The sequence below is a fragment of the Panicum virgatum genome, chromosome 5N, assembly GCF_016808335.1.
Source record: "Panicum virgatum strain AP13 chromosome 5N, P.virgatum_v5, whole genome shotgun sequence".
NCBI lineage: Eukaryota > Viridiplantae > Streptophyta > Magnoliopsida > Poales > Poaceae > Panicum > Panicum virgatum.
Window position 1 is genome coordinate 57,474,174 of NC_053149.1, and position 27,365 is coordinate 57,501,538.

A 27,365-nucleotide genomic window follows, 5' to 3' on the forward strand; every position below is an offset into this window, starting at 1 on the left:
GAAACTAGCTGACTTGGAGGGTTGGGCCTGCTCTAAGCCAAGCCAACTCACCTCGAGACCAGCTTATAGCCCGATGTGTACAATAACTAATCTCTACTCATGTTTCAACAAGTATTTTTTAATGTATCTAGGTGAAGAGAGAGAACGCTCAAATAAGAGAGAGATAGAGGGTGGCAAGGTTCAGCGCATGCAAAGATATCTTGGCCCTGTTTGGTTCGTGCTAGAATTGTAGCGTGCTAGGAATAGTAACAATTTTGACCACTAATTACGGTGTCAAACAAAGTCAGTTTACCAAACCAACTTCAGAACCTCCGCGCTAGTGACCCTGAAGAATCTAATAAGACCTTTGACCGCGCAATTAGAGGATGCTTACTGTAACATCACTGTAGCTAATTATCGATTAATTACCGTCATTAGATTCGTCGCGAAAAATTACACCCATTTCTAAAAATATTTTGCAAATAGACTTCGTTTAGTACACCATGCATGCAAGATTCTCTTCTCGAGAAATATGCGCGCTAGGATTCTTGCACTTCCAAACAAGGCCCTTGGGTTCCGTGATCAGCTCGGCGACGGCAGGAGCGCCAAGCACATGGTTCTCTCTCTTCCACCTCAGACGTGCAGCTGATGTGGCGGGCGTTTCGCCCGTTGCTGTACTTGCTCTGATGTCCGATACGGAATTACTCTAGGCCGCTGGGCGAGCGAATCCGCGAGGCCGTAGACACTCCACTCCACTGCAGAGTCTGACCTGACGGACGAGTACGGTAAGAGCAAGTATTATAGCTGCAAGTAGGTTAAATATTGAGGTGGAGATGAGAGAAGATGAGAGAGAAGAGAGATAGGCTGCAAGCTTGCAGCCAGCTTCGACAAAAAAAAAGTTTATGAGAGAGACAGATGGATCTCACATTAATGATGATGGGCTAACACTATTAGAATCGGCTTGTTTCCCTAGGGCTAAAATCCTAGGGAAAGGCTTAATAAACCGTTGGGAATGAGTTTCCCTATAAATTTTGGTAGGGAAATGTTGCTAGGGAAATTTTTGACGGGAAATACATTTTGCCCTAGGGTTTTTCCTAGGGAAAGAAGTTTTCCCTAGAGATTTGTAGTTGTAGGGAAACTTGCTCACATGATAGTGAATCCTACGTGGAAAGTTGCTTTCCCTAGTGTCTATTTTCCTAGGGAAACTGTTGAAGAAGGACATATACTCAAATATAATATTTCATTTGCAGGTGTTAATCCAATATTTATTTTTCTTGTTATATCGCAATGCTCATTGATAAAAGGATTCATTGGATTGATATTAAACAACTTCATTTGTATAAACATTACATTAAAAGTTTATTTATCTGGATTGAAATTACAAGCAACATTCATTTGGTACTATCATCAAAAGGCAAAAAGAAAAGAGAAAAAAAAGAGCAGCTTCTTCCTGCCTGAGCTTCACCCTCGCTAGCCATGGAAATAGAGACTGCCACTCCGCTTCCTGTAGCCGCAGTCACTCTGCTTGCTGGATCTGCAGTTGCCGCTACGCTCCACCTAGCGCCGCTCGGTTCGCCGGATGCTCTGCCTTTGGGTATACTGCAACCTCTCAACTTGCACGCACCATGCTGCAGCTCGCCAATACTGCAGTTCTTCTCCATTTTCTCCTCTTAGGACTTGCACAACAAAAATAACGCCAACTCAGTAATCTTCGAGCTAGAAAAGTATCAATGGACTAATTATTCAGACAATTACATTAGGCTGCCGCGCCGCTCGCCCATCGGAGCTGCAGTTGTTGCTCCGCTCCGCCTTGAATCGGGCATGCGGTAGCCGCTTGAGCTCGCCGTCGCCGCCAGGATGCACGGCCGCCGCGTGCAGCACAGCAGCTCACTCCCCGGGATTCACCGCTGCTCGCCGTAGCTACTGCTTGCTCCACGGGGATCCAGCGCATCACTCCATCCAGAGTACCGCCGCTGTGCAAGCTCGGTGGAGCAGATAGAGATAAGAGAGAGGGGGCAAGAGAGTGAATGGCTGAGAATGAGAGATGTTGTTCGGATAAATACAGGTTGGTGAAAATTTTTGAATCACGCGGCATGATATTTGGCGGCCAGTGAAATTTCTTTGCTTCACTCCCTAGGGTGTGGTAAAATTTGGTAGGGAAAGAGGACACCAGGGCGTTGCGTGCCACGGTGGTCAGGTCATCTCTGCTTTCTCCCTACGTGCCAAATTCCTAGGGAAATCAGTAGTTCCTTACGATTTTGAAACACAGCCCTAGGTAAAGTTTATTTCCCTACGAAATTTTGCGTTTTCCTAGGGAAAAAATACCCCTAGGGAGTACTACACATGTGGGTTGAGAGATAGGCTGCAAGAGTCCTTACAACTAGTAGTTGGCTGTATTATTAATCTTCCTCTAATCCCACGCGCTTTCATGGCCTGGGCAGGAGCAAGACGAACGCAGTGCCGCTGCCGGCTGCCGGCTGCCGGCTGCCGGCTGCCGCCGTGTGTTTACCATGCTGCGTCCATGTGAACGGCAGGAAATCGTGTCGCGTCTCCTCCTGCCTTCGGTATCTGAACTTTTTTTTTTCTTAATGAAGCCTGAACTTTGAGCTTTGACACCACGTAGCAGCAGGCGCTGGTGTGAGCGCCGGATAGGGGTGGGCAAAATATAACCGAAACCGATTAACCGAACCGAACCGAACTGTTTTAACCGCAAAAGTCGGTTAATTCGGTTAACGGTTAATTTTGCGGTTAAAATTTTTGAGATATTCTTTAACCGTATATTATTTCGGTTTTGATGTGCCACTAACCGATTTAACCGAATTAACCGATTTAGCAAGTTGAGTGTAATATGTATTTATCTTATGTCTTAAATATATGTATAATCATGTGAGATATCAAGAATTCTTGGTTTTCATAATTAAGATATCTAAGTGAGGCTACATTAATTGTTTTTCTAGCTTTCTAAGCTTATTTTAGTGGTCAATAGCTTGTAGTTGATGTCATAATTTCATTCTAATTTGTTTGTTATTTATGTATTGTATACATTACGGTTAACCGTAAAACTGAACCGATTTAACCGCAACCGAATTTACGCGGTTAAAAGATTTCTAGCTACAATTTCGGTTAAGAGTTTGTCATAACCGAAATATTTCAAAAATGAATTAATCGAACCGATTTAACCGCACTAACCGAATGCCCAGCCCTAGCGCCGGAGCGAACGAGTGCTCCAGCTCCGCGACGCGGCCACCGCGAGTCCCAAAGATGAGGACAGGGCCCTTAATTTAGCCTGTCTGATGATTGGCTAGCCTGTCATCAGTGCCGAGCTTATATGATACAGTACTAGTTTGGGAGTACTCGTTTACGCTGGCTAGCACGGTGACGCTCTCTTGCGCTTGAGCAAGACCTAGCTAGCCACCGCTGCTGGCTATTCAGTTTCGGAAGAGGGCTTCATGATGGATTAAGCATAGCCCGCTATGGATTACATGAGGCGGAATCCCCGGCATCATCACTTGCTCGCGCTTAAGAGGCGTCGCTTTTGGAGATGCTGATGGTTTTCAGCCGCTTTGTCTCCGCCCACCCGCCTAAAGCGAAAAGCACAGCGCCATACACGGACGGGGGCTTATCGGCTTGTCGCTGAGTTTCATAAGCTCGGCCGTACGCGCAATCATGCACCTGGGAGAAAGAAAAAAAGATCGCTTTCAACCAGCGAAAATCCATTTCGCTTCACCGTAAGTGGCCATGCAAGAGCTCACTGCCACGACCGATAAAACGGGGTGTGCAGTGCAGTGCAGATCCTGGATTGCAAGAGCTGAAAGATGGCCAGATTACACCTATCAAAATCAGAGTTTGGGATGACAAGTTCTTGCTCGCCGAAAAACAAGAGAGTTTTAATTCCCAGGGAAAAGATAAGACCTAGCCATGGCCACGGACTCGATGGAAAGAAAGAGCACGGTGCGCGCCCTTTTCCGTGCTCGACAAAGTGGTACCAAAACGGCTGCAAAAAGAGAAAGGCAGGCGCGCTCTAGCATGGCATGGTCTCCACTCTCTAGAGCCCTGCAGCAGTATTGACCACTGTTGTGAAAAAAAAATAACAGTGGGGAGACCGGGAGAGTGCCGCCCAGCAAAGTGCCAAAGGAAAAGGGTATCCCATTCCCATAAGTGGCATTGTTTGGTTTTGCAACAAAACTAACGGGCATGTTTCTCGAGAAGAGAATCTCGCATGTATAAAATACTAAATGAAGTCTATTTGTAAAATTGTTTTAGAGATGGGTGTAACTTTTTTGCGACGAATCTAATGATGATAATTAATTGATAATTAGCTACAGTGATGCTACAGTAACCATCATCTAATCGCGCGGTCAAAGACCTCATTAGATTTTTAGGGTCACTAGCGCGGAGTTCTGAAGTTGATTTTATAAACTAACTTTGTTTAATACCGTAATGAGTGATCAAAGTTATTGCTGTTGTTCCTAGCGCACTAAATGTAGGGCGAACCAAAAAAAAGACCAGTGTGTGAGGCTGTGACCCCATAAAATGTAGGGGAAAGTCAAAAGTGGGCGGGGGCAGAGGCGCAGGCAGAGGCGCAGGCAGAGCTGCCTACAACCCAGACGAGACGAGGAGGCCGCGGCCCGGCTCGGCTGCGCTCGGCAGGCCAGCACAGTGCCCTCTTGTATCCTTCCTCTTCCACTCCAGTACTCCACTCGGTCTCACACCAGTACACCACTCCCCAGTGCCCCACTCGCGCCCCCAGCCAAGCTCTGTGCTGCTATTAGCAGGGACGGAGCTGCAGTCCTGTAGAGCGGGGAGAGGGCTAGGAGATGGAGCGGGGTTCGCCGAGGGGGAGGTGCGCATTGCTGGCGCTGTGCTCGGCGCTGCTTCTCCTGGCGGCGTCCGCCCGCTCGGCATGGGCGGCTCCGGTTGAGGATGGTACGCTGCTGCTGCTGCTGCTGCTTCTCTCTGTCTCTCTCTCTCTCTGGTCCCTTCTCTTCTCGCCGCCCTTCCTCCATCGATTGTTCTGCTCCTGATGCGCGCCTCGCTGCCGCAACCGCCCGCTTGGGGGCGGTTTGATGCACACCTCTGTCCGCGTTAGAATCTGGGGGAGGTGGCTTTCCTCTGCCCCTGCATCAGATCTCGCCACCTGAGGGAATGGGATTTGCCATGCCCCCTGTTTATCTTGGCAATGCCGAGAGTATGAGCGTCCAAGGCGCACTAACCAGAAAGTTTTAGAGGAGCAACGAAAAGTAGCGTTGGTAGTGTTTGGTGCGATGTCTGATGTAGGGCAAGCATGCAACTTTGTGCATTTGGAGCATAATACACATGCTTGCACACGCCAGAAAGGTGGAAGGAGATGTGCAAACTGCAAAGTAAAGTGAGGCCGTTCCTCCCCTCCTTTCTAGCATATCGTTCAGTATGACTCGGTATAATGGTATATCCAATTAAAGGTTTTGCTCATAGGTCGGCAGGATCAACATGGTAGCTTGAAAATACTGTTTAGTCATGGCTTACATCCTTCAGAGCTCAGAAGAAAAACGTGAAGCGCCTAGGGCCCCGTTCACTCCCCAAAAAAAATTCCACAATATCCGTCACATCGATTTTTCAGACACATACATGGAGCATTAAATGCAGTTGAAAAAATAACTAATTACACAGTCTAACTGATTAGCACAAGATAAATCTTTTAAGGCTAATTAATTTATAATTGGACATTATTTGTCAAGTAACAACGAAATGTGCTACATAATTTTTCGCTTTCGCGAACTAAACGGGGCCTAGGTGTAACGATTTGGCCACGTCCTGTTGCTTGTGTCACTAGGGATGAAAACGGGACGGGAAAATCCCATCCCGACCGACACCGTTTACCGCTTAAACCGACCGTCAACCGATTTGGCAAAATAACCGGGAAAACAGGAAATACAAACAGGAAAACAAGCAGGAACGGGAACGGAATTGGTTGAGGTATTTTCCCGACCGTATTCACAGTTCCCGTTTTGAGCCGGGAAATTTCCCGCAAGAATTCCCGTTTTCACATATCACAATGTTCATTTTTACAACCTCAAAATAAGCCCATAGGAACTTACAGCCCACAAGCCCACGAGGTATTTCCATAAGCCCCGGATCCAGAGCAAACGAGAGCCTTCTTTCCCCTTCCTTCAGCTTCCTGCGGCGACACAGGAAAGGGCGACCCAGGGGCGATTCACTCTCCGGCGTCAATCTCGTCGGCTCCCTTTCGCATCCGGTTGCCTCTCCGGCACCGGAGGTGGGTGGGAGCCACGGGATTGGCGATCCGTGTATATATCCCTCCTATATAGCTTAGGTTTAGATTGGCTTGGGTTAGGTGTCCCCATGGCCTTGGTGTCGACTGGGGCTATTTTGTTCCTGTCGATCCTCTCCGGTGTTGATGCAGCTGATGGATCTCGCTGGAGCACTTATGGCTAATCACGTACTAATTAGGCTCAAAAGATTCGTCTCATCGTGTACATTCAAACTGTGCAATTAATTTTGTTGTTTAACTATATTTAATGTTTCATGCATGTGTTCAAAGGGAAGACAAAAAATTTTGGGAACTAAACGGCCCCTTACAAAAAGTGAATCCATGCGTGTTCTTTTTATTAAACTGAAACACTTACTCCCGTTTGAATTGATTTTATATGGAACCAGTGCGAGGATGAACAGAGTCGGAACAGAGTCAAGAGGAAACCAGAAAAGTAAAACCCGATCCTGACAGAACAGTGCAGCACATAGCAGCACCCTCAATGAATCCTCCCATAAGGGTCAAATGGCTTGTTTAAATGATGGCCGTGCCGTGGAGGTCCATGCCTATATATTTATTTCCGTACCTTCGTCACCTTCCCGGATTGACGCCATGATCTATGGTGCATGGGACATTTAGGTCTGGGGGTCTGGACCAGTACATGGGGTACCCATGGCCATGGGAGGACGGTTGGTAGATCTTTCACTTTCACGGCCTCACCACACCACTTGATAGATGAGGCGTAGTCACATGGCTGTCCTTGTGAACAATGAAGCATATTAAAGCGGTCTACTAGTAGTGCCCCGATGAACTGCATTGGATGTACAATAGAAAAACTTAGACATGTTTTCCTAGTGGTTTGTCCTAGGAACTTTTGATTTCACCCATGACAAATGATTCTTCAGTCGAGTTTTAACTGACTTTCTGCACTTGCATAAGAGACTAATTTTCTCATCCTTGTTTAATGACGGTTGATTCAACTCTGCAAACCAAACTTCTCTAACACTACTGTGATTGTTCCTTCTTCTTTTCACTTGAAGTTATAATAAGCACAGAATTGTCCCATTAAAAATATCCTAGGTAAGATCTGTACCCAGGGTTTCCTCACTGTGATACTGCTGTAATACTTGTGTGTCTGCATTCAGTGTCATTAAATTCGTTATGGCGTTCGAAAATCGTTTAGCACCTATCACATATGCCATAAAGAGACACCAGCACATAGTGCACTAGACTTCACTGGGTCAAACCTATGATCCATCATATGCAACAAATGCTAGAGCTAGACCCTTCTTATAATTTCCTCCAAGAACATGGTATAGTATACCATGCTGGTGGACTTCAGATTTTTTTTTTGTGCGAGAGGACTTCAGATATTAAGTTGAGGAGCGTCTTGATTCTTGAGTTGCCGTAGCAATGCAGCATTGTGTTTGTAGTGGATTATTGCCCAAACTTGATACTTACTATAGTGACTTGGTGATTTCTAACCCAACAGGCCTGCTCAGCAATGGTGACTTTGAGACCGCACCAGCCGGTGGTTTTGTCAAATCCGCATCTGTTGCTGAGGGTGCATCATCAATCCCTGGTTGGACGATCAATGGCACAGTTGAGCTGATTTCAGCAGGCCAGCACCAGGGTGGCATGATCCTTATTGTTCCACAGGGTATCCACACTGAGTCCTTGTCGCTGAATAAATTCTTTGAAAATAGTTGCCCATAGCCGTGTTTAAACATCTCAATTTCCATGACAGGGGATCATGCTGTACGGCTAGGAAATGATGCTAGTGTTGGGCAGGTGGTGGAGGTTGAGAAGGGCTCAGAGTATGCTATCACATTCAGCGCTGCCCGTACATGTGCTCAGCTGGAGGCACTGAATGTGTCCGTGCTAGGTGGTGTATCACAGACAGTGGATTTGCAGACATTGTACAACATAGAAGGCTGGGATGCGTACGCCCTGGCTTTTCAGGCAACAGATGAGCAGGCACATATTCAGTTCATGAACCCTGGCATGGAGGATGATCCAACTTGCGGGCCTATCCTTGACAATGTCGCCATCAAGAAGCTCTTCACTCCAGACAAGCCAAAGGGTATGATATTCTAGACTTATTCGAAGTTTAGAATGACATGTGATCTCAGTTTCAGCTTCCATGTTTTTTGCTACGTGTAATTAATTTAAGTAAATCTTGGACAGTTAGATGTTATTCAAGCTTATATGTGTTGTCGTTGTTCACAACAGATAATGTGGTCCTCAATGGAGACTTTGAGGAAGGTCCGTGGATGTTCCCAAACACAAGCTTTGGAGTGCTGCTCCCAACCAACCTCGACGAGCAAACATCTGCCATACCTTGCTGGATGATTGAGTCAAACCGGGCTGTCCGCTTCATTGACTCTGATGAATACAAGGTTCCACAGGGGAAGCGCGCCATCGAGCTTCTGTCAGGCAAGGAGGGCATCATCTCCCAGATGGTGGAGACAACCCCCCAGAAGGAGTACAGCCTTACGTTCACGCTGGGGACGGCAGGGGACTCATGCCAGCCACCGATGGCCATCATGGCGTTCGCCGGCGACCAGGCCCAGAACTTCCACTACTCACCGATGGGCAACGCCACCAGCCAGGCCGCAAATGTGACGTTCACGGCGCACGCCGAGAGGACGCGCGTGGCATTCTACAGCGTGTACTACAACACTAGGAGCGACGACCACAGCTCTCTGTGCGGGCCGGTGATTGACGACGTCCGCGTACGGGGCTTGAACGCGGCTGCCGGGTTGAAGGCAAGTGTCGGGCTGGTTCTCAGCATTGTTGGTATGGTCGGCATGGTGCTCCTCTGAAATCTGAATTTCCCTGCGAGTGTGGTCTTGGGTGTGGGTTAAGGATATATAACCTCTTCTGTAACTCTGAGGGGGCTGCTAGTTTTGGTAGTAAGCTTGAAGTTTCTACGCGTTTGAGTAATGTGAGCTTAGGCTGAAGCTACCAGAACCTATATGTGGTTGCTTGTGTTACTTCATTTGTGATTCAGGAAGTAGCATGCAATTAATATGGTCTTGTGTGGTCTGTGCGCCAAGAGCTTGTAATGTGAAATCTCAGAAATGTTCCAAGTTCGTCTCTTCAATGTATTAGAAAATTTGAAGAGTTATTTCAAAAAAACAAAATTTGAAGAGTACATACCATGGATTCTTACCTGAGATATCTGGAGCAGCTACTGTAAATTGCATCGAAGAGGTGCGAACAGGAAAAAAAAAGCCTGTTTTCGAGTTTGGCAGCTGCGAGCTTATTTCCAAATAAGTTTGTGGGTCTGAGGGTCAAGAGCTGATAATAATGCCTGCCACTGCCAGCCACAGAGGGCCCATAAGACGAATTGCGGCGCAGCAGAAAACAGATATTTGGGCTGGTCCGAGCAGTTTATTTGGCCCATGTGATTTACCCCAGTACACTTTTTGGGAAAAAATCTTTTACCCCAGTACCTCTCCTTTTGTGCGCAAATGCGAGCTTTATTATACCGATTATTCTGCCGCCTCAACAAAAATAGTAGTGCACTCTATGATGAACAGGTTAATATATGGAAATAATAGTTTGAAGTAGAAGAGATAAAACTAGGTTTTCAAAGAAGTTGCGAGCTTGTGTTAAAAAAATCTCTACTTTTTTTTTTTACCAACTACTCCTATATAAGTTTTGGATATCTCTGAGGAGTTAGCTTAAAGATTGGGATATCTCTGAGGAGTTGGTTAAGAGAGACATTAAAGATTGAAATATCTCTGAGGAGTTAGTTTTGGATAGGTGCGCTTGGATACTAACTATCAACGAGACTGAACCATGACATTTGTGTCTTTTGGGTTTCATCTCTAACCTACCCAAACTCGATTGTGACAAAATGCTATGTTGTTGTTGTACTCAAGTTGCTTATGATATCATTTACAGTACCAGTGATCGGATGCAAACGTCGTCACTTCCCCTGTATGCATTCAAGTCAAACAAAAAGACCAATCGTTAAAAACTCGCAATCATCGATAAACTAAGCAGATGCAGCAAGGGAAAATCATTCAACAGGAGAGGAAATAATCGCGCGGGAGCAAAAGTCTCCCTCCACACCCTCGTCTCCGGTGGGCTAAGCTCTCTGCCTTTCTGGCGGTCACCTCAGGATGCTCAAAACTAGCAGGAAAGGGATTGTCCGTGGGTAGTGGAGCTGCAAGCTACAAACGGTACAATAAGAGATATCCATGCAAGCGCATTTGTCTATGAGCCTACAAATCTATCTATTATCTTATTATTTGGCCAATAAACATAGCATCCACGTTCACTCTCAAGGACTAGAAATTCTCACGTTAATTAGAGAAAAATAAAAATTACCCACCATTGCCATTATAATAAAAATTAGCCTAAAATACCCCAGTGTCTAATTAAAAATCACTCACCAATGCCATTATGAAAAATTAAATATAAAATATCATTTAGCTATATATCAGTTACAAACATATACTATTAATAAAAACTATAGCTAACAACAATCAATCGAAATAAAATAAAATTAAGAATAATTATATGCATAATATTATTAAAGCTCAACAAATCAAATTGTTATTATAGATTGATCATATTTGAATTGTTTTAACCAACAATAAGACATAATTTACGATAATAAACAGGATAATGTATGGTAAAAAATAGTGTAATTTTTAAGTAAGGACAATGACATGTAAATTTTTGAATTTTCAATACTAGCCGCGCAAATGTAAGGGCTATATGCCTAGTATTTTACAAAGTTGATCCTAAAGCTTTTAAAGTGCATACTGCCTCCATCTCAAATTATTAATTATTTTAGCTTTTCTAAAATAAAATATAGTTTTTTGCATTGCTATGGCTCTACATAAATATTTATGTTTAAGTGCATAGCAAAATCTATAAATTTAGAAAAATTAAAATGACTAAGAATTTGGAAAGGACGGAGTAACCTCCGTTATTAGCAGGTCCGGGGACAAATCCACTTGCATCAATCACTAGATACAACTTGTGCCCCGGCCAATAAAGCCCTGAACGCATGCTGGTGCGTCGCGGCGGATCTGACGCTACTCTCGAACCTCACGAAGATCTCGATGACTCGATCTCATGTTGGTGCCGATATGATATGGTAATGGTGGCTCGCGATCGGCCTGGCACTCGAGCTGAATATATTGGCCAGCCAAGGTCCAAGAGGGTCATCAGAGGGAGACGATATGATATGTTGGTGCCGCGCGTGCACGCAACGAACGAGTCAGGCATTCCATTCCCTCGCGGAAAGAAGCCGGCGGACGGGCGAGCTCGGTGCTGTCATTTCCTCGCCGCCATAGGTCGTCGAGCAGCACCGAGCCGGGATGTGTCCCGGCGGTCACATGCGCTGCCGCGAGGCCTGCGAGCGAGGGATCGATAGATGAAACGGCCACCAACCTAGGACCGGCCGGCCCGGCCGGTGAGTGCGATACATGCATCGGGGGTGCCCGAGTGGGGAGAGATTGCTTGTGCAGCCACTACAGGCTAACCGGCCCTCGCTGCTGCTCCTGAACTGCACCGGCCGGTCGAGGCCTGTTTGTCAGGGTCTGTGTCTGTTAAAGCTGTGCGCCCCTTGGTGAAAATGGACCATGCATTTTGACCCCGGTGGAGGTGCCGGAGACGGCAGGCAGGCTCCGACTGATTTGATTTGATCCATCGGCACGGGCAGAGCTAGCCAAGCCGGAGGGAGGCTGGTGTTGTGATGGTGCACCGTAAAGGCGCATGATGCTGGGGCAGCTGCCTAGAAGAAAGACGGGGCACGGTGATCACACGATCCAGCTTTCAGCGTTAGCCATAGCACGTCCGGTGCGCGATGGGTGCACTCCATGTGGGCCGTGTCGCGTGCACGATCCCGGACGCGCACGGGCCGGGGCTTGCAAGTACGCCCGTTCATGCAACGGCGACGGGACCGGACCGGCGATCCTGATGGTAGCTTTAGCTTCAGCGAGCCCTAGGCTGGTGGTTACGCTAGCTGTTTCTTCGTCCTCTCGGTCCTCCTACTGACAGATCGACAGGCCTGAACCAGCTGCTAGTATCGTTGCCGTGCATCGTTGGTGATGCGTTGGCACATGTGTTGCGAGATGATTTGCATGCAGTAGAGAGGTGCCTGGCCCTACGAGTGAGATCGATTCTGCCACAGGGAATCCCAGTACACCGATCCTGGGGAAAGCATGGATCGTGTCCATGCAGCGGGGATTTGGAGTCCAAGACGGACTCGAACGGATGCACAGTTTCCGGCCAAGAACAGGGCGCTGGAAGTCATGCGAGATGGAGGAAGACGAAGACCTGCTTCTGCTTATAGGTGCCGTCTCTCCCTTGGCATCGTCTGCACTGATTGCCGGAGCCGTCCCTTCTCGACGGATAAGAAGCAAGACCTACTGCCGTACTGCGGGATGCGGGGAAAATGGCGCGGCCGCCATTGTTGATACTGCACTCGACGAGTCAGATCAAATATCGCCCCCTGTTCATGCTGATGAACTGAAATGAAAGAATAGCTACTCTGATGCTGAAGTTTCAGAAACCGGGAAACAAAATTCAGGACTCAAGTCCCGATTTCACTGTCTCAGTCATCGACGTGCGTCCACCTGAAGTGAACTGCGAGTTTGTGACCAGATTTCACCGTCACAATCATCGATATGACGGATCTTCCCCTGTCAAATGACGGTCAAACATCTCAAACCAACAGGAAAATTACTGCAGGGCTGCTGTGTGCCTGTGTGCTGTACTTGTACGCCATGCGTCCAACCGTCCATCTAAGAACGTATTCCTGTCATCAGCTCAAGAAAGTGCAAGATCTAGCCTCAATGGAATAACAAGATTTTTTTTCTCCCCTATCATCGCTTAACCAATCCAAAAGTGAAAGCGGTGATCACTTTGGATATTCACCTCAGAATGAGCTTCATGGCTGAAAAAGAGCCAGAAAACACACACAGGGCCCGTGCTTCTGTGCTATGCCGAAAGGTTGGAGTCGAACTAAAGATCACTTTTCAAAAGCTCATGGCGATCCTCCTATAAACAATTCTTTGGGGATTCCATGACTAAAGCATTGGTTAAACAACACGTAGCATATATTTAGGGTGTTGGCTTCCTTTTGTTTACTGTTCTTTTTTAATTACAAGTTCTTTTTTGAGAAACTTTTTTAAATACAACTTGATCTGTTGCCTTTAAACAACCTACTACTCCATCCCAACAAAGAATACAATTCTAAGTATGAGGATTTTTACTGTGCTTGGAAAAAAGGACAGCCATCCATGAGTACAGATCCAATGGTTACAAATTAGGAGGAACCTGTTACAAAGAACCTAAATCATGGGCCGGAATCAAAAAATTGTGGGCTAGGAACCGGTTGCAAAATTAATTAAAAGGTAGATTAGATGAAAACAACGGGGGCATAGTTTTTCTTTTGTGAAATACTAATCTACCTTTTAATTAATTTTGCAACCCAGGATCTGGGAAGTGCTACCAGAGCCATCTAACAAAATCACCTAGAGACCCTTTTGCTAGATTAGTATTCCACACCCACATTTGAATATGTCTATATCAATCTATCGATCCACACATGCCAACAGATCAATCTCCAGTTCTCCGATATCAGAGAAAAATTCAAATGGCAAATTGCCGCATCGGCATGGAATCTCGTCGGACTGGATGGCTGGCCGCCGCCGGTGACTCCCTGCACATCCGGATGTTGAAGTCATCCGCAGGTCGGATGGAGGAGGGATTTGCCGGTGGCGACTCCCTGTGCAGCCGGAGTCATCTGAAGCCCCTCAGGCCACGTGAGGAGAGATTTCTTGTCGCTAAATTGAATGGGCATAAATTAATCAGCAGAGGAAAATTACTCTACTGCCCTTGTTTAATAAAATCCCCTCCTTTTACAATCAAAACGGCTGAGAATAATAAAAATCCTCTCCCGGGCGTCATATTTTCTAGATACATATCAAGAATTGCATACTGCTATTTTTTTTTCTCAAGTTCAGCACAATGATATTCTCCCCTCACTAGAGCCATTATATATGACTGATAATGTCAATTCTGTCCTGGCACTTGAGGCTATAGTTATCCAAGAACTTTTCCAACATGACATTCATAATATCTTTTGGGGCATCGGACAAGCATAAACTGAGTCTCAATCGATTTTGACATCCATTTTAGTGCCTATAGCATGATTGCGCCGTAGATCATCCTAGTTGGGAAAGTTACCAGTTGGCATCACTGATTATTGCTAGGATCGGACAAGCCGACTCCAAGCAGAAATGGGAAACAAGTAACAGGATCTTAATAGGGTGTAAAATATATGCTCCAAAATTTCAAAAAAAAAAAATACAGTGGTGAAGGGGAAGTATTTATACCCCTCCACCTCTGTTACATAATTCCTAATTTATCCTTGACCGTACTAGAATATTCCTAAGATACTATGGTTCCAAGGGTCTTTTTGCAGTTTGAAGTGTACAGCGTGAACTCTCCTACAGGATCACATTTTTCTCGTTTTTTTCATGAAACAAGAGGGGATCCCTTACTGATTATAATATATTAAAAAGAAAAAAATTACAGTTTATAGTTATAACAACAGTAGCTTAAGGTACTAAGAAAGAAAGGGAAAAATCTGAATGATTACACAAATGCTTCTAGCCATTCTAACATATCAGTTTTATGTCTTGCTTTTGCTCGTAGAATAACTAGAGCAAATTTTTTTCTTGAAAGTCTAAAGACACCCCGCTGTAGACGGTGCAATTCCTTTAAATATGTAATCATTCCTTTGCATCCATAGACTCCAACAGAACAGAATTATAATATCCATGAAGAACGGTAGATTGATTTGTTCTTTAATCTTGGCTAAGAGAGGATCGGTCTCCACAATAATAATATTGAGTTGAACCCAGCAGGCTTGAGCAAATGGGCAAGAGAAGAACAAATGAGAGAGAGAGAGAGAGTTTCATCACTCCCCCGTATTGCAGCAAGCACAATGATAGGTAGGCAAATGCATGTTTCTCCTTCTAAGGAGCTCCCTTATACTAATTCTGTCCGGAAGCAACAACCGGAAGAACACTTTGTGCTTGTTTTGACAGGAGGATTTCCAGAGCCGTCGAAAGATAGGATGTGTGGGCATATGCCCAGTTAAATAAATATAGGCTTTGGAAGTGGAGAAGAAAGGAGAGATCCAAATGTAGGACCAGAGATCTTTCTCTCCAGACAATGAATATAGGCTTTCCTCGTGATCACAAAGATAACCTTCAGCTAAGTCTTCACGTGTTTACTCCGACTTCTGACGACCTCTGCGGTAACATTCGGTTATTATCTTCGGATGCTTGACAGCAAACGGATCGTTTGAGAGTTCTACTACCCTTTGACATCGGTTCGCCTCGTGGTCTATAATAACCTTCGCTGCGGTGTCCTTTGTCCTGTTGCCACAAAAACAAGGCGAAGCAAAAGTATCCGAGATACCATCAGCCGATCGGAGATTGCGTCTGATGGCTTTGACGACTCGGTAGCCCATGCAAAATTTTCGGTCAGTACCAATTGGAGGTGGCGATCCCCGACAATTATAATGGGAGAAATATAAAAAAATCATACATCTGCAAAGGACCATAAAAAAAAAGACTCTAAAAAGAAATTGCTCACGTCGTTTTTTTCTCTCTCGAGAATACAGCATTCGCGCCGCTTATCAACAACGCATGGCATTGGAATCACTAGCCTTTTACGAAAATACAGATAAGTTCTGGCTTTTCACTTGTAAATCAGACTATCACTGGACATCAACTTCATGCTAACTGGCATGCAACTGAAACCGAAAGGTTATGCCCTTTCTCACCCTGGCACCCTGAAAAAACGTAGTAAACATAACATCCGGCCTCTGCATTCGCCCACTACGGAGATGGCCGCGCCACCAGTGGCCCCCCGGGCGCAATCGGGGATCGACAACTCCCTCTGCGAATCAGGAAGCCCCCGACAATTCCAATTCACCATCACCATGTCTCTGCTAGGAGACAAGACCCAAAGCAGGATACTGTATCGTTTTTACACTGATGTCCCACAGACCATTTGGTCAGAGCCAGAGCCCAGAGCCACACAGCAGGTTGTTTGGAGAAGCACGGGGGGCCTCGTCCCTCCCGGCCTCCTCCCTCTCCAGTATAAATACGCCATGATGCCGCGGCGCCTCTCTGCAGAATTCACCAGCACACGAGTGAAAATGGCATGTCCTTCCTTTTGCACGAGCTCGTGGGCGCCACGCCTCCCGTGCTTCGACGGCGACAGTAGCAGCAGGTTCGGAGGCCGCAACCTCTCCGGCGACCTCCTGCCGTCGCTGGGCGCGACGACGCAGCAGCCTCCCAAGCTCAGGAAACACCTCGTCTCACCCTACGATCCCCGTTACAAGTACGAGCTCTCGCATTGCTGTATGCATGTCTGTGCGCGATCAAGAACCGAATTTATTTATTTTCTGCTGGCTTGCAGGGTCTGGGAGATATTTCTGATCCTCCTGGTGGTGTACTCGGCGTGGATATGCCCGCTGGAGTTCGCGTTCCTGAGGTACCTGCCCAGGGCCCCGTTCATCGTGGACGACGTCGTCAACGGGTTCTTCGCTGTCGACATCGTGCTCACCTTCTTCGTCCCGTACGTCGACAGCAAGTCCTACCTCCTCGTCGACGACCCCAAGAAAATAGCAGTCAGGTACGGTGCTAGCTAGCACTTGAATAACTCTTTTCCGCAGTTTCTGAACAATGGCACACCCTGCTTCTGAACTTGGTGTGTTCTTGCCTTCTTGGGCTGTCTGCAGGTACCTGTCGTCTTGGTTTGCCTTCGATGTCTGCTCGACATTCCCGTTCCACTCCATCAGCCTTCTGTTCAACCGACACGAGCACAGCCTTGGACTCAAGTTCCTCAATGCTCTCAGGCTTTGGCGGCTGCGTAGGGTCAGCTCCTTATTTGCAAGGTACTGAGCACTAGTAGGACACTGCACAGTGCGCACGGTCTGAACATGTATCATGTGTTCATGACCCTGGCCATTGCAAAGCAACAAATAAACAGTGTCATGCTGTAGGCTGGAGAAGGACATCCGGTTCAACTACGCAGTGATACGCTGCACAAAGCTCATCTCGGTACGCCAAAAGCCCTTCCTCCTCTGCTGGCGAGCCGTGTTCATCGCCGTGCAGGATCATTGATCATGATCGGGTCGTCCCGCAGGTGACCCTGTTCGCGGTCCACTGCGCCGGGTGCATCAACTACCTGATCGCGGACCGGTACCCGGACCCGAGGCGGACGTGGATCGGCGCCTCCATGCCGGACTTCCGGGAGGCCGGGCTGTGGGCCCGGTACGTGACGTCCCTGTACTGGTCCATCACGACGATGACCACCACGGGGTACGGCGACCTCCACGCCGAGAACACCCGGGAGATGCTCTTCGGCATCGCCTACATGCTCTTCAACCTCTGGCTCACCGCCTACCTCATCGGCAACATGACCAACCTCGTCGTCCACAGCACCAGCCGCACCAGGGACTTTGTACGCCCATGCCGCTCAGTGCTCTGATGTGTCCATGATCCGACTTCATTCTGACCTGCGCGCGTGTGCCTACTGCATGGAAATGCCGCAGAGGGACATGGTCCAGGCGGCTTCGGAGTTCGCGGCGAGGAACCAGCTGCCGCAGCAGATCGAGGAGCAGATGCTGAACCACATCTGCCTGAGGTTCAGGACGGAGGGGCTCAAGCAGCAGGAGACGCTGGAGATCCTCCCCAAGGCGATGCGCGCCAGCATCTCGCTCTGCCTCTTCTTCCCGGTCGTGCAAGGGTCCTACCTGTTCAAGGGGGTTTCCTCAGGTTTCATCCAGCAGCTGGTGAGAGAATCCTGCCATTTTTTAAAAAAACACAACCAACACGCAGCAGCGGAGGGAGATGCCTGATCACGAAGTTGGCGGAACTGTGACGAGCAGGTGACGGAGATGCAGGCTGAGTACTACGCCCCGAAGGAGGATGTCATGCTGCAGAACGACAAACCGTCAGACCTGCATCTTCTTGTTTCAGGAGCAGTGGTACGTCGTCAGAATAACCTTGCTTGATGCTTATGGTCAGTGTGTAAATCTCCTTGAGCTTTTGATTACACCACGATGACAAAAATGTGTGCCCATTTCATTCGCAGGACGTTCTGGCGTTCCTTGATGGAACAGAACAGGTAATGTGGCATCCTCAGTTCCTCATCACTTCAAATGAAGATGACACCTACCACGCGCACACTGGCTACTGCTACATGCTAACGATTTGCTATTCTCCAGGTCTGTGGAAAAGCAGCTGAGGGAGAGCTGCTAGGGGAGACTGGAGTCATGTCCAACCAGCCACAGCCGTTCACCTTCCGGACCACAAAGCTATCTCAGGTTCTGAGGATCAGCAGGTCCAAGCTCATGGACATCATGCAAGAAAACAGAGAGGACGGTGAGATCATCAGAAGCAACTTTCAGCAAGTAAGCGCTGGAGCACGATAGTATTTAACGTTTCATAAGTTAGCATGAGGTCAGACAATCTTACGGCTTCGTGCATCGGATGTGCAGAAACTCCGGATGGAGCAGAGATTGTACATTGCAATGCACCAAGACGATCGGGTCGGTGCCTTTGAACAGACGCTGCTGGATCCCTGAGAGGCTGAGACTGTCTCACAGGTGGAATTTATTGCTCGGATAAACTTACATGAAGAGCACATATTAGGGTAAAATCAACAATAAGTTCAAGCATGTTACGTGGGGGGATGAGTTTTGCTGTATTTTAAGCACGAACTTTGAAGGGTGTAGTATCGCCTTCGCTGCGTTAAAATAGCAGCCAGCAGAAGACCAAGACAATATGGGCCGAAAGTATGTTAGTTTCGGCTTTGCGGCCCAGGAATACTGAACGGGCTCGATTGGCACAGTTATCGTTGAATACATAACAAGTTGGCAAAAGTCTATTTTACCTCCTCCAACTATCACCAAAGTTTGGTTTTCCTCCTACAACTATAAAACCGGGTATTTCACTTCCCTCAACTTTTCAAACCGTCCATTTTACCTCCCTCGAGCGGTTTTGAAGGCTGTTTGCTACAGTAACCGTAGTTTTGTATTTTTCTTTTTTAAAAAAATTTCAGTTAAATCTTTGAAAAATCATAGTAAATCACAAAAAAATCATAAAATAGAAAATCCAATTTTGTTGGACTCCACGTGAGTAGATATACGCAGTGAATATATTATATGGTATACTTTAGTACAATTTTTTTACTGTAACTTTAGATATATACTTTTCTGTAATTAATTTATAGCTACAGTTTTCGTCGTCCCATTATGGTGAAATTTTTATGGTGGGCTAATCATTATATGATTGAGCTGTAGTAAAAATTTTATGATTATTAGATCATGTTTGACTGAGTTATAGATTTATCTATAGATTCGTCTAGATTTATCTAGTTTATATAGATAAATCTATAGATCAGTCAAACATGATCTAATAATCATAAAATTTTTACTACAGCTCAATCATATAATGATTAGCTCACCATAAAAATTTCACCATAATGGGACGACGAAAACTGTAGCTATAAATTAATTACAGAAAAGTATATATCTAAAGTTACAGTAAAAAAATTGTACTAAAGTATACCATATAATATATTCACTGCGTATATCTACTCATGTGGAGTCCAACAAAATTGGATTTTCTATTTTATGATTTTTTTGTGATTTACTATGATTTTTCAAAGATTCAACTGAATTTTTTTTAAAAAAAGAAAAAGACAAAACTATGGTTACTGTAGCAAACAGCCTTCAAAACCGCTCGAGGGAGGTAAAATGGACGGTTTGAAAAGTTGAGGGAGGTGAAATACCCGGTTTTATAGTTGTAGGAGGAAAACCAAACTTTGGTGATAGTTGGAGGAGGTAAAATAGACTTTTGCCTAACAAGTTTCGTGGGCATCTTCGCTGCAAAGTTACTAGGCCTAAACGCCAGACATATCCGCTTCTGGGCTAGGCCCATGATCACTGGGAACGTGATTGCACGATCTGCTTGGAGGTACATCAAATTTTCCCGGAGGCAAAACAAGCAACCACCCGTTACACTAGTTCATCGTGCCAAACCACTTTGCTTGTCAAATACTGCAGCCTAAACTTCAAAAAAAGAAAAACAGAGAAAATTCTGCAGCAATCCCTTACTCCACCCACCGTCATGATTCTGCAGGCGCTGGAGGAAACACGTTTGAGTTTGAAAACCAAAGCGGACCCCTCCGAGTCCTCGACGGCAGGCACCACTCGAAACCCAACTCCAGGACTACAGAAAACAGAAGAGAAGCACGCGCGTCCCGCACTGGTCCCCAGCCCGGCGAGGCGGCGAAGCATTCACCAAGCCGGTGCTGTAGCTTTGGATTCCCTCTGCCGCCACGCGTGCCGCATGGCGGCGCAACGGCTAGCTGCTGACCGCTGGCCCCGGCCACCCGCCTCCCCCTGCGCCTCCGGCCTCCAACTTTTAAACGGCTAGTCCACTCCCAAAGACCAGGGGTCCGGGCAAAGGGGCACGCCTGGTCCCCGCCCCCGCCGAATTCGAACGTTTCCGAAGCTGCCGCGCCCGCCCCGCCGCAACGGCTAAGAGCAAGTTTAGTAAGCTTGGCTTATAGCCAAGCCAGGTAATCTAGAGACAAATTTAATCGGCCAAGCATACAACAAGTAATCTCTGCACAGACTCCAACCCCTAATTTTATTATTCTGCCGGACCAATCAAGTGCTGAGTATTACCCATGTGAAGGACGACGCGACAAGCTACAGTCGAAGGGATCGGCGTCGCTGCCCGCGCCGAGCGTCCTCTCTCTGTTTCTCTCTCGTCGACGATGGATTCTGCTGACATGTCTAGGCTTTAAGCCAACCTGATTTGGCATGTTGTACTTGCTCTAATCCCCTCGTCCCCGCTATAAATGCGCCTTCGAACGTTTCCGAAGCTGCCGCGCCCGCCCCGCCGCAACGGCTAATCCCCTCGTCCCCGCTATAAATCCGCCGCTCCATCCCCCGCATCCCCACGCAACACTCACGAGCCTCGCTCGAGCGCAGCAGCGAGCCCCGAGAAGCCGACGAGAAGGGAAGTGGGAGAGCCGTCCGCCGAGGCGCCGAGCCCCCCACCTCGCCAGCCCGCGGCCTCGGTTTTCCTGCTCGCCCAGCGCCCCAGCAGCATCTCCAGAGCGTTCCCCTTCTCGCCCGTCCGTCTGTCTGTCTCCATGGCCGCCTCCACCAAGACCGCCGCCGTCCTCCTCGCCGCGGTCCTCCTCGCGCTCGTCGCGTCCGCGGCGGCCAGCAGGAAGCTCGAGGAGGACGCCGCCCTCCTGGGCAGCCTCGCCCCGGCGCCCGCGCCGGCCATGGGCGCCGCCGCGGGGATCGCCGCCGGCGCGCCCGGGGCGTGGGCCGTCGCAGCCCTCGTCTCGCTCGTCGCCTTCCTCGCGCACTGAGGACCCTGTGATCTGGGATTGGCTGGGAGAGGAGAGGGGAATGTTTGTGTTCGTTCCGTTTGCTCTAGGCGTTCCAGTGCTGCTGATCTCTCTTTTGCCTGTATAAGAGAGGAATTGTGTCTTTTAATAATAACATTTATTTGTTATTCTTTTATAATCGGTGACCTTTTGTGTGGATATCTTCGATTGGCATTTCTGGTAAGGTAATGCCACAGCGGGACAGCGGCTAAATTCATGCGACGGCGAAGAGGATTCAGAACGAGCGTGTACTTTTTCACTTGAACTGGACCTCGAATTTTCACTGCGTTTTCTTTTTTTCCCCCTTGAACTAAATCGCTGCACTGAGCATTGGGCTTCCTGGTTGATTGCGGCCTAAGCCTAACTAACATAAATTCCCTTAAAAAAATAGATAGGCCTCTATTGGGTTTCCATAGGCAACGTGAGTTCGCTCGGCCCGCCAGGAGCCTGATGGGAAGTCGCGCGGACAACAAACCATGGGAAGCCCAACTAGAGGCAGATAGCATGATCGCATTCGTGGTCTCCCTCTCCCCTCGCCCGCGGCAACCAGTGTGTGTGATTCCGCCGTGGTGCGTTGGGTCGGTCCTCCGGGTGGTTTCTCAGCTCCGCATCGGGCAGCAGATTGGCGAAACATTTTTGGGTGCCGCCTCCTCTCCGGCGCCGGGACCATCGTTCCCCATCGGTCCCCGGGACAACGCCGCGCGGTCTCGCTGCCGCTCCTCCTTGCGTCCTCCGCCGCACCCCCACCACACCAACGCCCTGACCCCCTGAGCAACAACCACCCGCGGGGGCTCCAGCCAATAATAATTCCGTGACCCGCTCGTTCGTCGCAGCCTTTTTTTTCATGTCTCGGAGTGAAGGCTGTGGCGCCCCGCGCCCGCCTCTCAGTCAACTTGAGAATGAATTCAGATCCAGGCGAAAAGAGAGGAGGCGCTAACAGTTCCGCACGTGCTTATAATCTCAGGGTGATCGCCGGCGAGAGAGAGAGAGAGAGAGAGCGCTTGCTTGCTTGAGGTGACGGTACCACTATTGCGTGACGACGCGCAATGCTCGTCGGGAAGAAGGAGGAGACGGCCGCCCCGGGGGGCGTCTTCATCTCCTGCCGCCATTATCGCCCACTTTGCCCACGCTGCTAGTTGTTGATGAGACACCCCATGTGTTCAGATGAACCTGCGGGGTGGAGCGTTTCTTTGGTGATCATTTCTTTTTGTTTTCTTTTCAATTTCTTGCCACGATCATGCTGTGCGGCCTTGGGCCAATGCCTTTTTTGTTTGTTTGTTTTGAGATGCTTGGCCAATGACTTGACCAAGTGGAGTACTATAGTATAGTATATCCCTAAAGTTGGTCACCCAAAGAGTGGCGGCAATTTTATTTGCCCAGCAAGTTTGCCAAATCTTGTTGAATTTACACAAGCAAAGTTTTATATACATATATGAGCCATTGTAGGTAGAGGTCCTAGCAGTGCGGGTTTTTTTTTAAAAGCTGTAGTGCGGAATATGCCGGTGCCAACATGTCAAAAAAAAAAACGAGTTCATGTATGGCCTGCGTCCCCAACCAGACAGCAACAATTGGCCTGCAGGAGCAACTTACCGTCTTTGTGAGCCCTCCCACTGTGTCCTGACAACTCGTGGCTGGGGCACGCCGAGCACGCACTGCAAATGGCACGGCGCATGATTGATCGATGCTGGTAGGGCGCGGGCGCAGCGGCAGCGCAGGCAGGGAGGCCGACGCGGCGATGATATGACGTCGGTCGGTTCCATCGAGCTTATCTTTGACACCACCCCCGCCGGCCGGCCGGTCGCCGTAAATTAAACGTGGTGGATCGGATATGCATATGCGTGTGGCACGATCGGGGGCCACCGGCCTCCATCCGATCGCCGGGAAAAGATCGAGGCAGCGCTCGCTCGTACTGGCTGTTCCTCGCCCCCGCAAGTTGAGAGTTGAGGCACCCACTTCTGACGAGACATGGCGCGCAACGATAATACTGGCTGCCCGGACTGATGACAGCTGCGTTTACCCGGGCGTCTGAACTAACCCATGGGCAAATCTAGGCCGAATCGGATCTGGCCACTGGGCTGCGAGCAAATAAAGGGATTCGGACGGGACAGTGCCCTGCAGTGCAGCAGCTGCGTATCTGAGCGCAATCAGAAGCGCTGTTACCGCGTCTCCTCCAAGCAGCATGGAGCTAGCGTGGATCCGATCCGCATCCGACCCGAGGAGTTACCGCACTGGGCGCGGGCGTGATCGATCTCTCTCATCAAAAGCGACGGGACGATCAGGTGCAGTGGTGGATCGCCCGCGATCTCTTTTGCTTTTCCAGGAGGATTTGCATGCGTTGCCGAGGAATCGGCTGCCTCGCTCTTCGGGCGGGCACCACACAAGTACGCGGCCGCACCACTCGCGAAAGGTAAACACACAGCCACGAAATAGCAAGCCTAGCCTATCGATCGGAATTTAGAATCGCTTTTACGTACAATCAGATTAGCCAATAGGCCACCCAGGAGGAGTGCTCGGGCGAGATACTCCATGTCCGAACACAGGAATGCAGCTCCGATCCGTGTATGACTGTATGTATACCAACCATGCACTGAGAGCTAACTGAGTCACCCAGTGCGTCACCCCTAGGCCCTAGCTATACCTAGGCAAGCCTGGCAGCATCGTCGTACACAGCTCGCCAGCCGTACGAATCGGGTACAGCTCCCCCCTGGAACAGCTCCCCCTGCTGTCCTGTCGATCGAGTGCTCGCTGTATGCCACAAGCTGGCTCTGCTTTTGTTCGGTGCACGCACGCAGTGCGGCGGTGGCTGTGCTTATTCCACTATTTCCACAGGCCACAGATGTCCCTGTTCAGTGCTCGCCACACGTCAGTTCCGTACGTAGACGGATGATATATACTCTCGTGATGATCTGTCCTGGTGCTTGGATTCGGCAGCTCAGATTATTTCAGACAGCGAGACCCCACGCACTGTTTCAAGTGGACGTCAGAGCTGGGATTATTCTAGCTAGAGAATATTTGGGCGCGCAGTTTATTTGCCGCTGGGGAAAACCAATCCTGCGCCCAGTGCTTGATTATTGGCCGTCGTTGAATTATCATACTATCATGCATGTCTATCCTGTGGCGAAGATGCGTACACATCGCTAGCTGCGAGCCTGTAGACTAGCTCGTGCCTTGTTGTGGTGGATTATTGAGGCGATAGATGGATAATTCCAGGAACAGTGCTGCAGTGCCCGTCAAAGAGTTTCCGCTTCCGCTAGCTAGATACTCCTACCTAACGCGGGCTGATCCTTTGAGCACATGATGAGGGCCTTAATGAGAGAGATGTGACCAAGAATCCAAGATGGCTTAGGTAAACAATGATGACCTGCTCGATGTGAGTAAGAGGCGTCTCGTCCGTGGCTAGCTCCATCGCGTGTCATCTCGCTCCATCCAGTGCATGCACGCGGAGAACCCAATTATGTGCTCCCCTTCCTCGTTAGTAGTACTTCTCATGGATCGGCATCTGCGGCAGGACACCGAATGTCACCATCTCTCCTGGGCACGATCGGATTGGCGGCTGTTAACGTCCAGCGAGCAGCTAGCTAGCCCCGCGCGCACGCGCGCGATCGTGGCGGCCGGCAGCGGGCCGGCGGTGCGCGCGCACCGCGTGCCGAGCGCAGCGGCGCCGCCGTTCCCCGAGGCGACAGACGTCCTGTCGGGAAAGCAGCCCAGCACGGCGCCGCGCGTATGTAGTAACATGTCCTGTGCGAGGGATGACCACGACAGTGACCCCCGAACGTGCTCCAGTGCCGGCGCCCGCCATGATCGCAACCACCATCTGGCGCGGACAGTAGATATGCTGTTCGCGCGCGCGTGGCCAGTTGAAGTCCTTGTTCTAGATCCTGCAGTCACCCCCCATTTGCCAGATACGGAGTACATGTGTGCACGAAGATTATTAGGCCGTGGCCCACGGTACGAGTCAGCTGCTGGCTCTTACAGAGGAGAGAGAGGGTCGGCCAGCGGCTCGGGACGAGTGCGCCTGAGAGGGAGATGCGTGGGAGAGCGTCCGCGCTAGCGCGGACGCAAGCGCCGGTCAAATCACTTTTGCACTGTTCTTCGATTAAGGCCATGTTTAGATCACACCCCATAAACACGTAAACACAATAAAAACGTGGACATTGAATGTTTCGACATATATATGAAATACTAAATGAAGTCTATTTATAAATTTTTTTTGCATGGACGGGCTGTAAATCGTGAGACGAATTTAATGAGCCTACTTAATCCATGATTTGCAACAGTGATGCTACACCCGGCAAACTGCTGTAGTCTAACAGTGACGTAATCTGGGAAATACCACAAACAAAACCAGTCGCTTGTGCACCAAGCACCGAGGGACAAACCTATCTTTGGTCTCTTATTTTTGCAAAGTTAACTTTTTCCACGGAAAATAATGTAAAATTATCTTTAGTCGCCCTCCCACCAGCATTTGTTTCCTTTTTTTTGGTAAAGGCAAATCTATTTAATTTCCAGCCCATTGCAAAAGCACACAAGACATATTGCAAACTAAGACGGCGAGAGCAAATTAAAGGCTTCCAATATGAGAACGATTTTTATTGTAATCTTCTTTTCATCTCCCAACATGAGCATGTCACAAGCAGTGGCGGATGCAGGATGAGAGACAAGAGGGGCTGAAAGAATGGATATGTTGATTTGTGTGAAGATTTAATACTAATTTGAGGTTTTTGCTACAGTAATTTACATGTAGTTACGGGTTCTTAGGGGGGCTGGAGGCCCCAGCTCCCCCCCCCCCCGGATCCGCCGCTGGTCACAAGTGACTATATATTATTCATAGCTAGTAGGAGTCTAGTATGACTTAGATCAGTAATGGTCTTATAATGGAGACCAAGCTCGATCAACTCAGCTCAGCTTGCAGTCAAAAACAAACCCGGATAATCAGAAATTCAGAACCTGGCCACCTCTTTCTCGAGAGCACGCTTAAGCTTGCGTGTCCTCGCTTTCCGTCGAAGAGCCGCAGTGTCACTTCCAACCAAGAAAGGTTGCCCACTGAGATCAATTATACATTGCTTGGTGATGACCAACTGGCCTTTGAAGAGGACGTCTCGTCAACAAATTAATAAGCACGTCAATCCATCCTTCTTTATTTGTTGGTTTTTGGCAGGCTTTGTTAAGCCCCCCATATTGCGCTTTGCTCCATGCTCCTTCCGGTTTTGTAAATATATATAGTTTTTTCTCTTGTTTTTTTTTTTTAAATATCTATACCTTTTGATACGCATATCCAACATATTTTAATTTTCACCTCAACATCTCCGTAAATATTTCAAATTAACTTTTGAAAATGGCACGGCTAGATCCGCCTTCGATAGTATAGTATACATTTTCTACATTTTTATTGTGTTTGATACTAATAATGTTTGGGTAAATTTTGTGCTCCGTGAGACGTGAGTGGTGAGTGGTGACCATATCGCTGTCCGACTGGACAATTATTTGAAGACCCGGATGGAGGGAGAAGGTGATTTGGACGCGCAGGCGTGGGGGCGCCGTGCGTGCAATATGGTTCATGCACCGCCTTTGCACCCCTGCCCGGCGAGCTTTACTTGCTGACCGTCCGTTCCCATTCGGGACGAAGTACCAGTTGCTAGCTGGAGAGATATGGTGTGCGACTTCTGAG

At 48.3% G+C, this 27,365-nt stretch overlaps 3 protein-coding genes and 1 long non-coding RNA gene across 4 annotated transcripts; 3 read left to right on the forward strand and 1 right to left on the reverse strand.

Annotated features, from left to right (window-relative positions):
* Positions 1-1,273: 1,273 nt before the first annotated feature.
* On the reverse strand, positions 1,274-2,180 carry LOC120671873. Its single transcript, XR_005673896.1, has 2 exons — positions 1,735-2,180; positions 1,274-1,655 (listed from the first exon to the last, which is right to left on the reverse strand). It is a non-coding gene; the product is annotated as an uncharacterized LOC120671873 (long non-coding RNA).
* A 2,309-nt stretch (positions 2,181-4,489) lies between these two features.
* LOC120673674 lies at positions 4,490-9,386 on the forward strand. The gene is made up of 4 exons (XM_039954634.1): positions 4,490-4,905; positions 7,722-7,889; positions 7,977-8,312; positions 8,462-9,386. The coding sequence occupies exons 1-4, from the start codon at positions 4,797-4,799 to the stop codon at positions 9,052-9,054; spliced, it is 1,206 nt and encodes a 401-aa protein (XP_039810568.1). The 5' UTR covers positions 4,490-4,796; the 3' UTR covers positions 9,055-9,386.
* Positions 9,387-16,373: 6,987 nt separating this feature from the next.
* Positions 16,374-19,136, forward strand: LOC120671890 (potassium channel KAT3-like). The gene is made up of 10 exons (XM_039952153.1): positions 16,374-16,618; positions 16,697-16,912; positions 17,019-17,174; positions 17,283-17,340; positions 17,426-17,743; positions 17,835-18,074; positions 18,171-18,269; positions 18,377-18,409; positions 18,510-18,695; positions 18,783-19,136. Exons 1-10 carry the CDS (start codon positions 16,386-16,388, stop codon positions 18,867-18,869), a joined length of 1,626 nt encoding a protein of 541 aa, XP_039808087.1. The 5' UTR covers positions 16,374-16,385; the 3' UTR covers positions 18,870-19,136.
* A 2,035-nt stretch (positions 19,137-21,171) lies between these two features.
* LOC120671827 lies at positions 21,172-21,856 on the forward strand. Its single transcript, XM_039952077.1, has one exon. It carries the CDS (start codon positions 21,452-21,454, stop codon positions 21,677-21,679), a length of 228 nt encoding a protein of 75 aa, XP_039808011.1. The 5' UTR covers positions 21,172-21,451; the 3' UTR covers positions 21,680-21,856.
* The last annotated feature ends 5,509 nt before the right edge of the window (positions 21,857-27,365 follow it).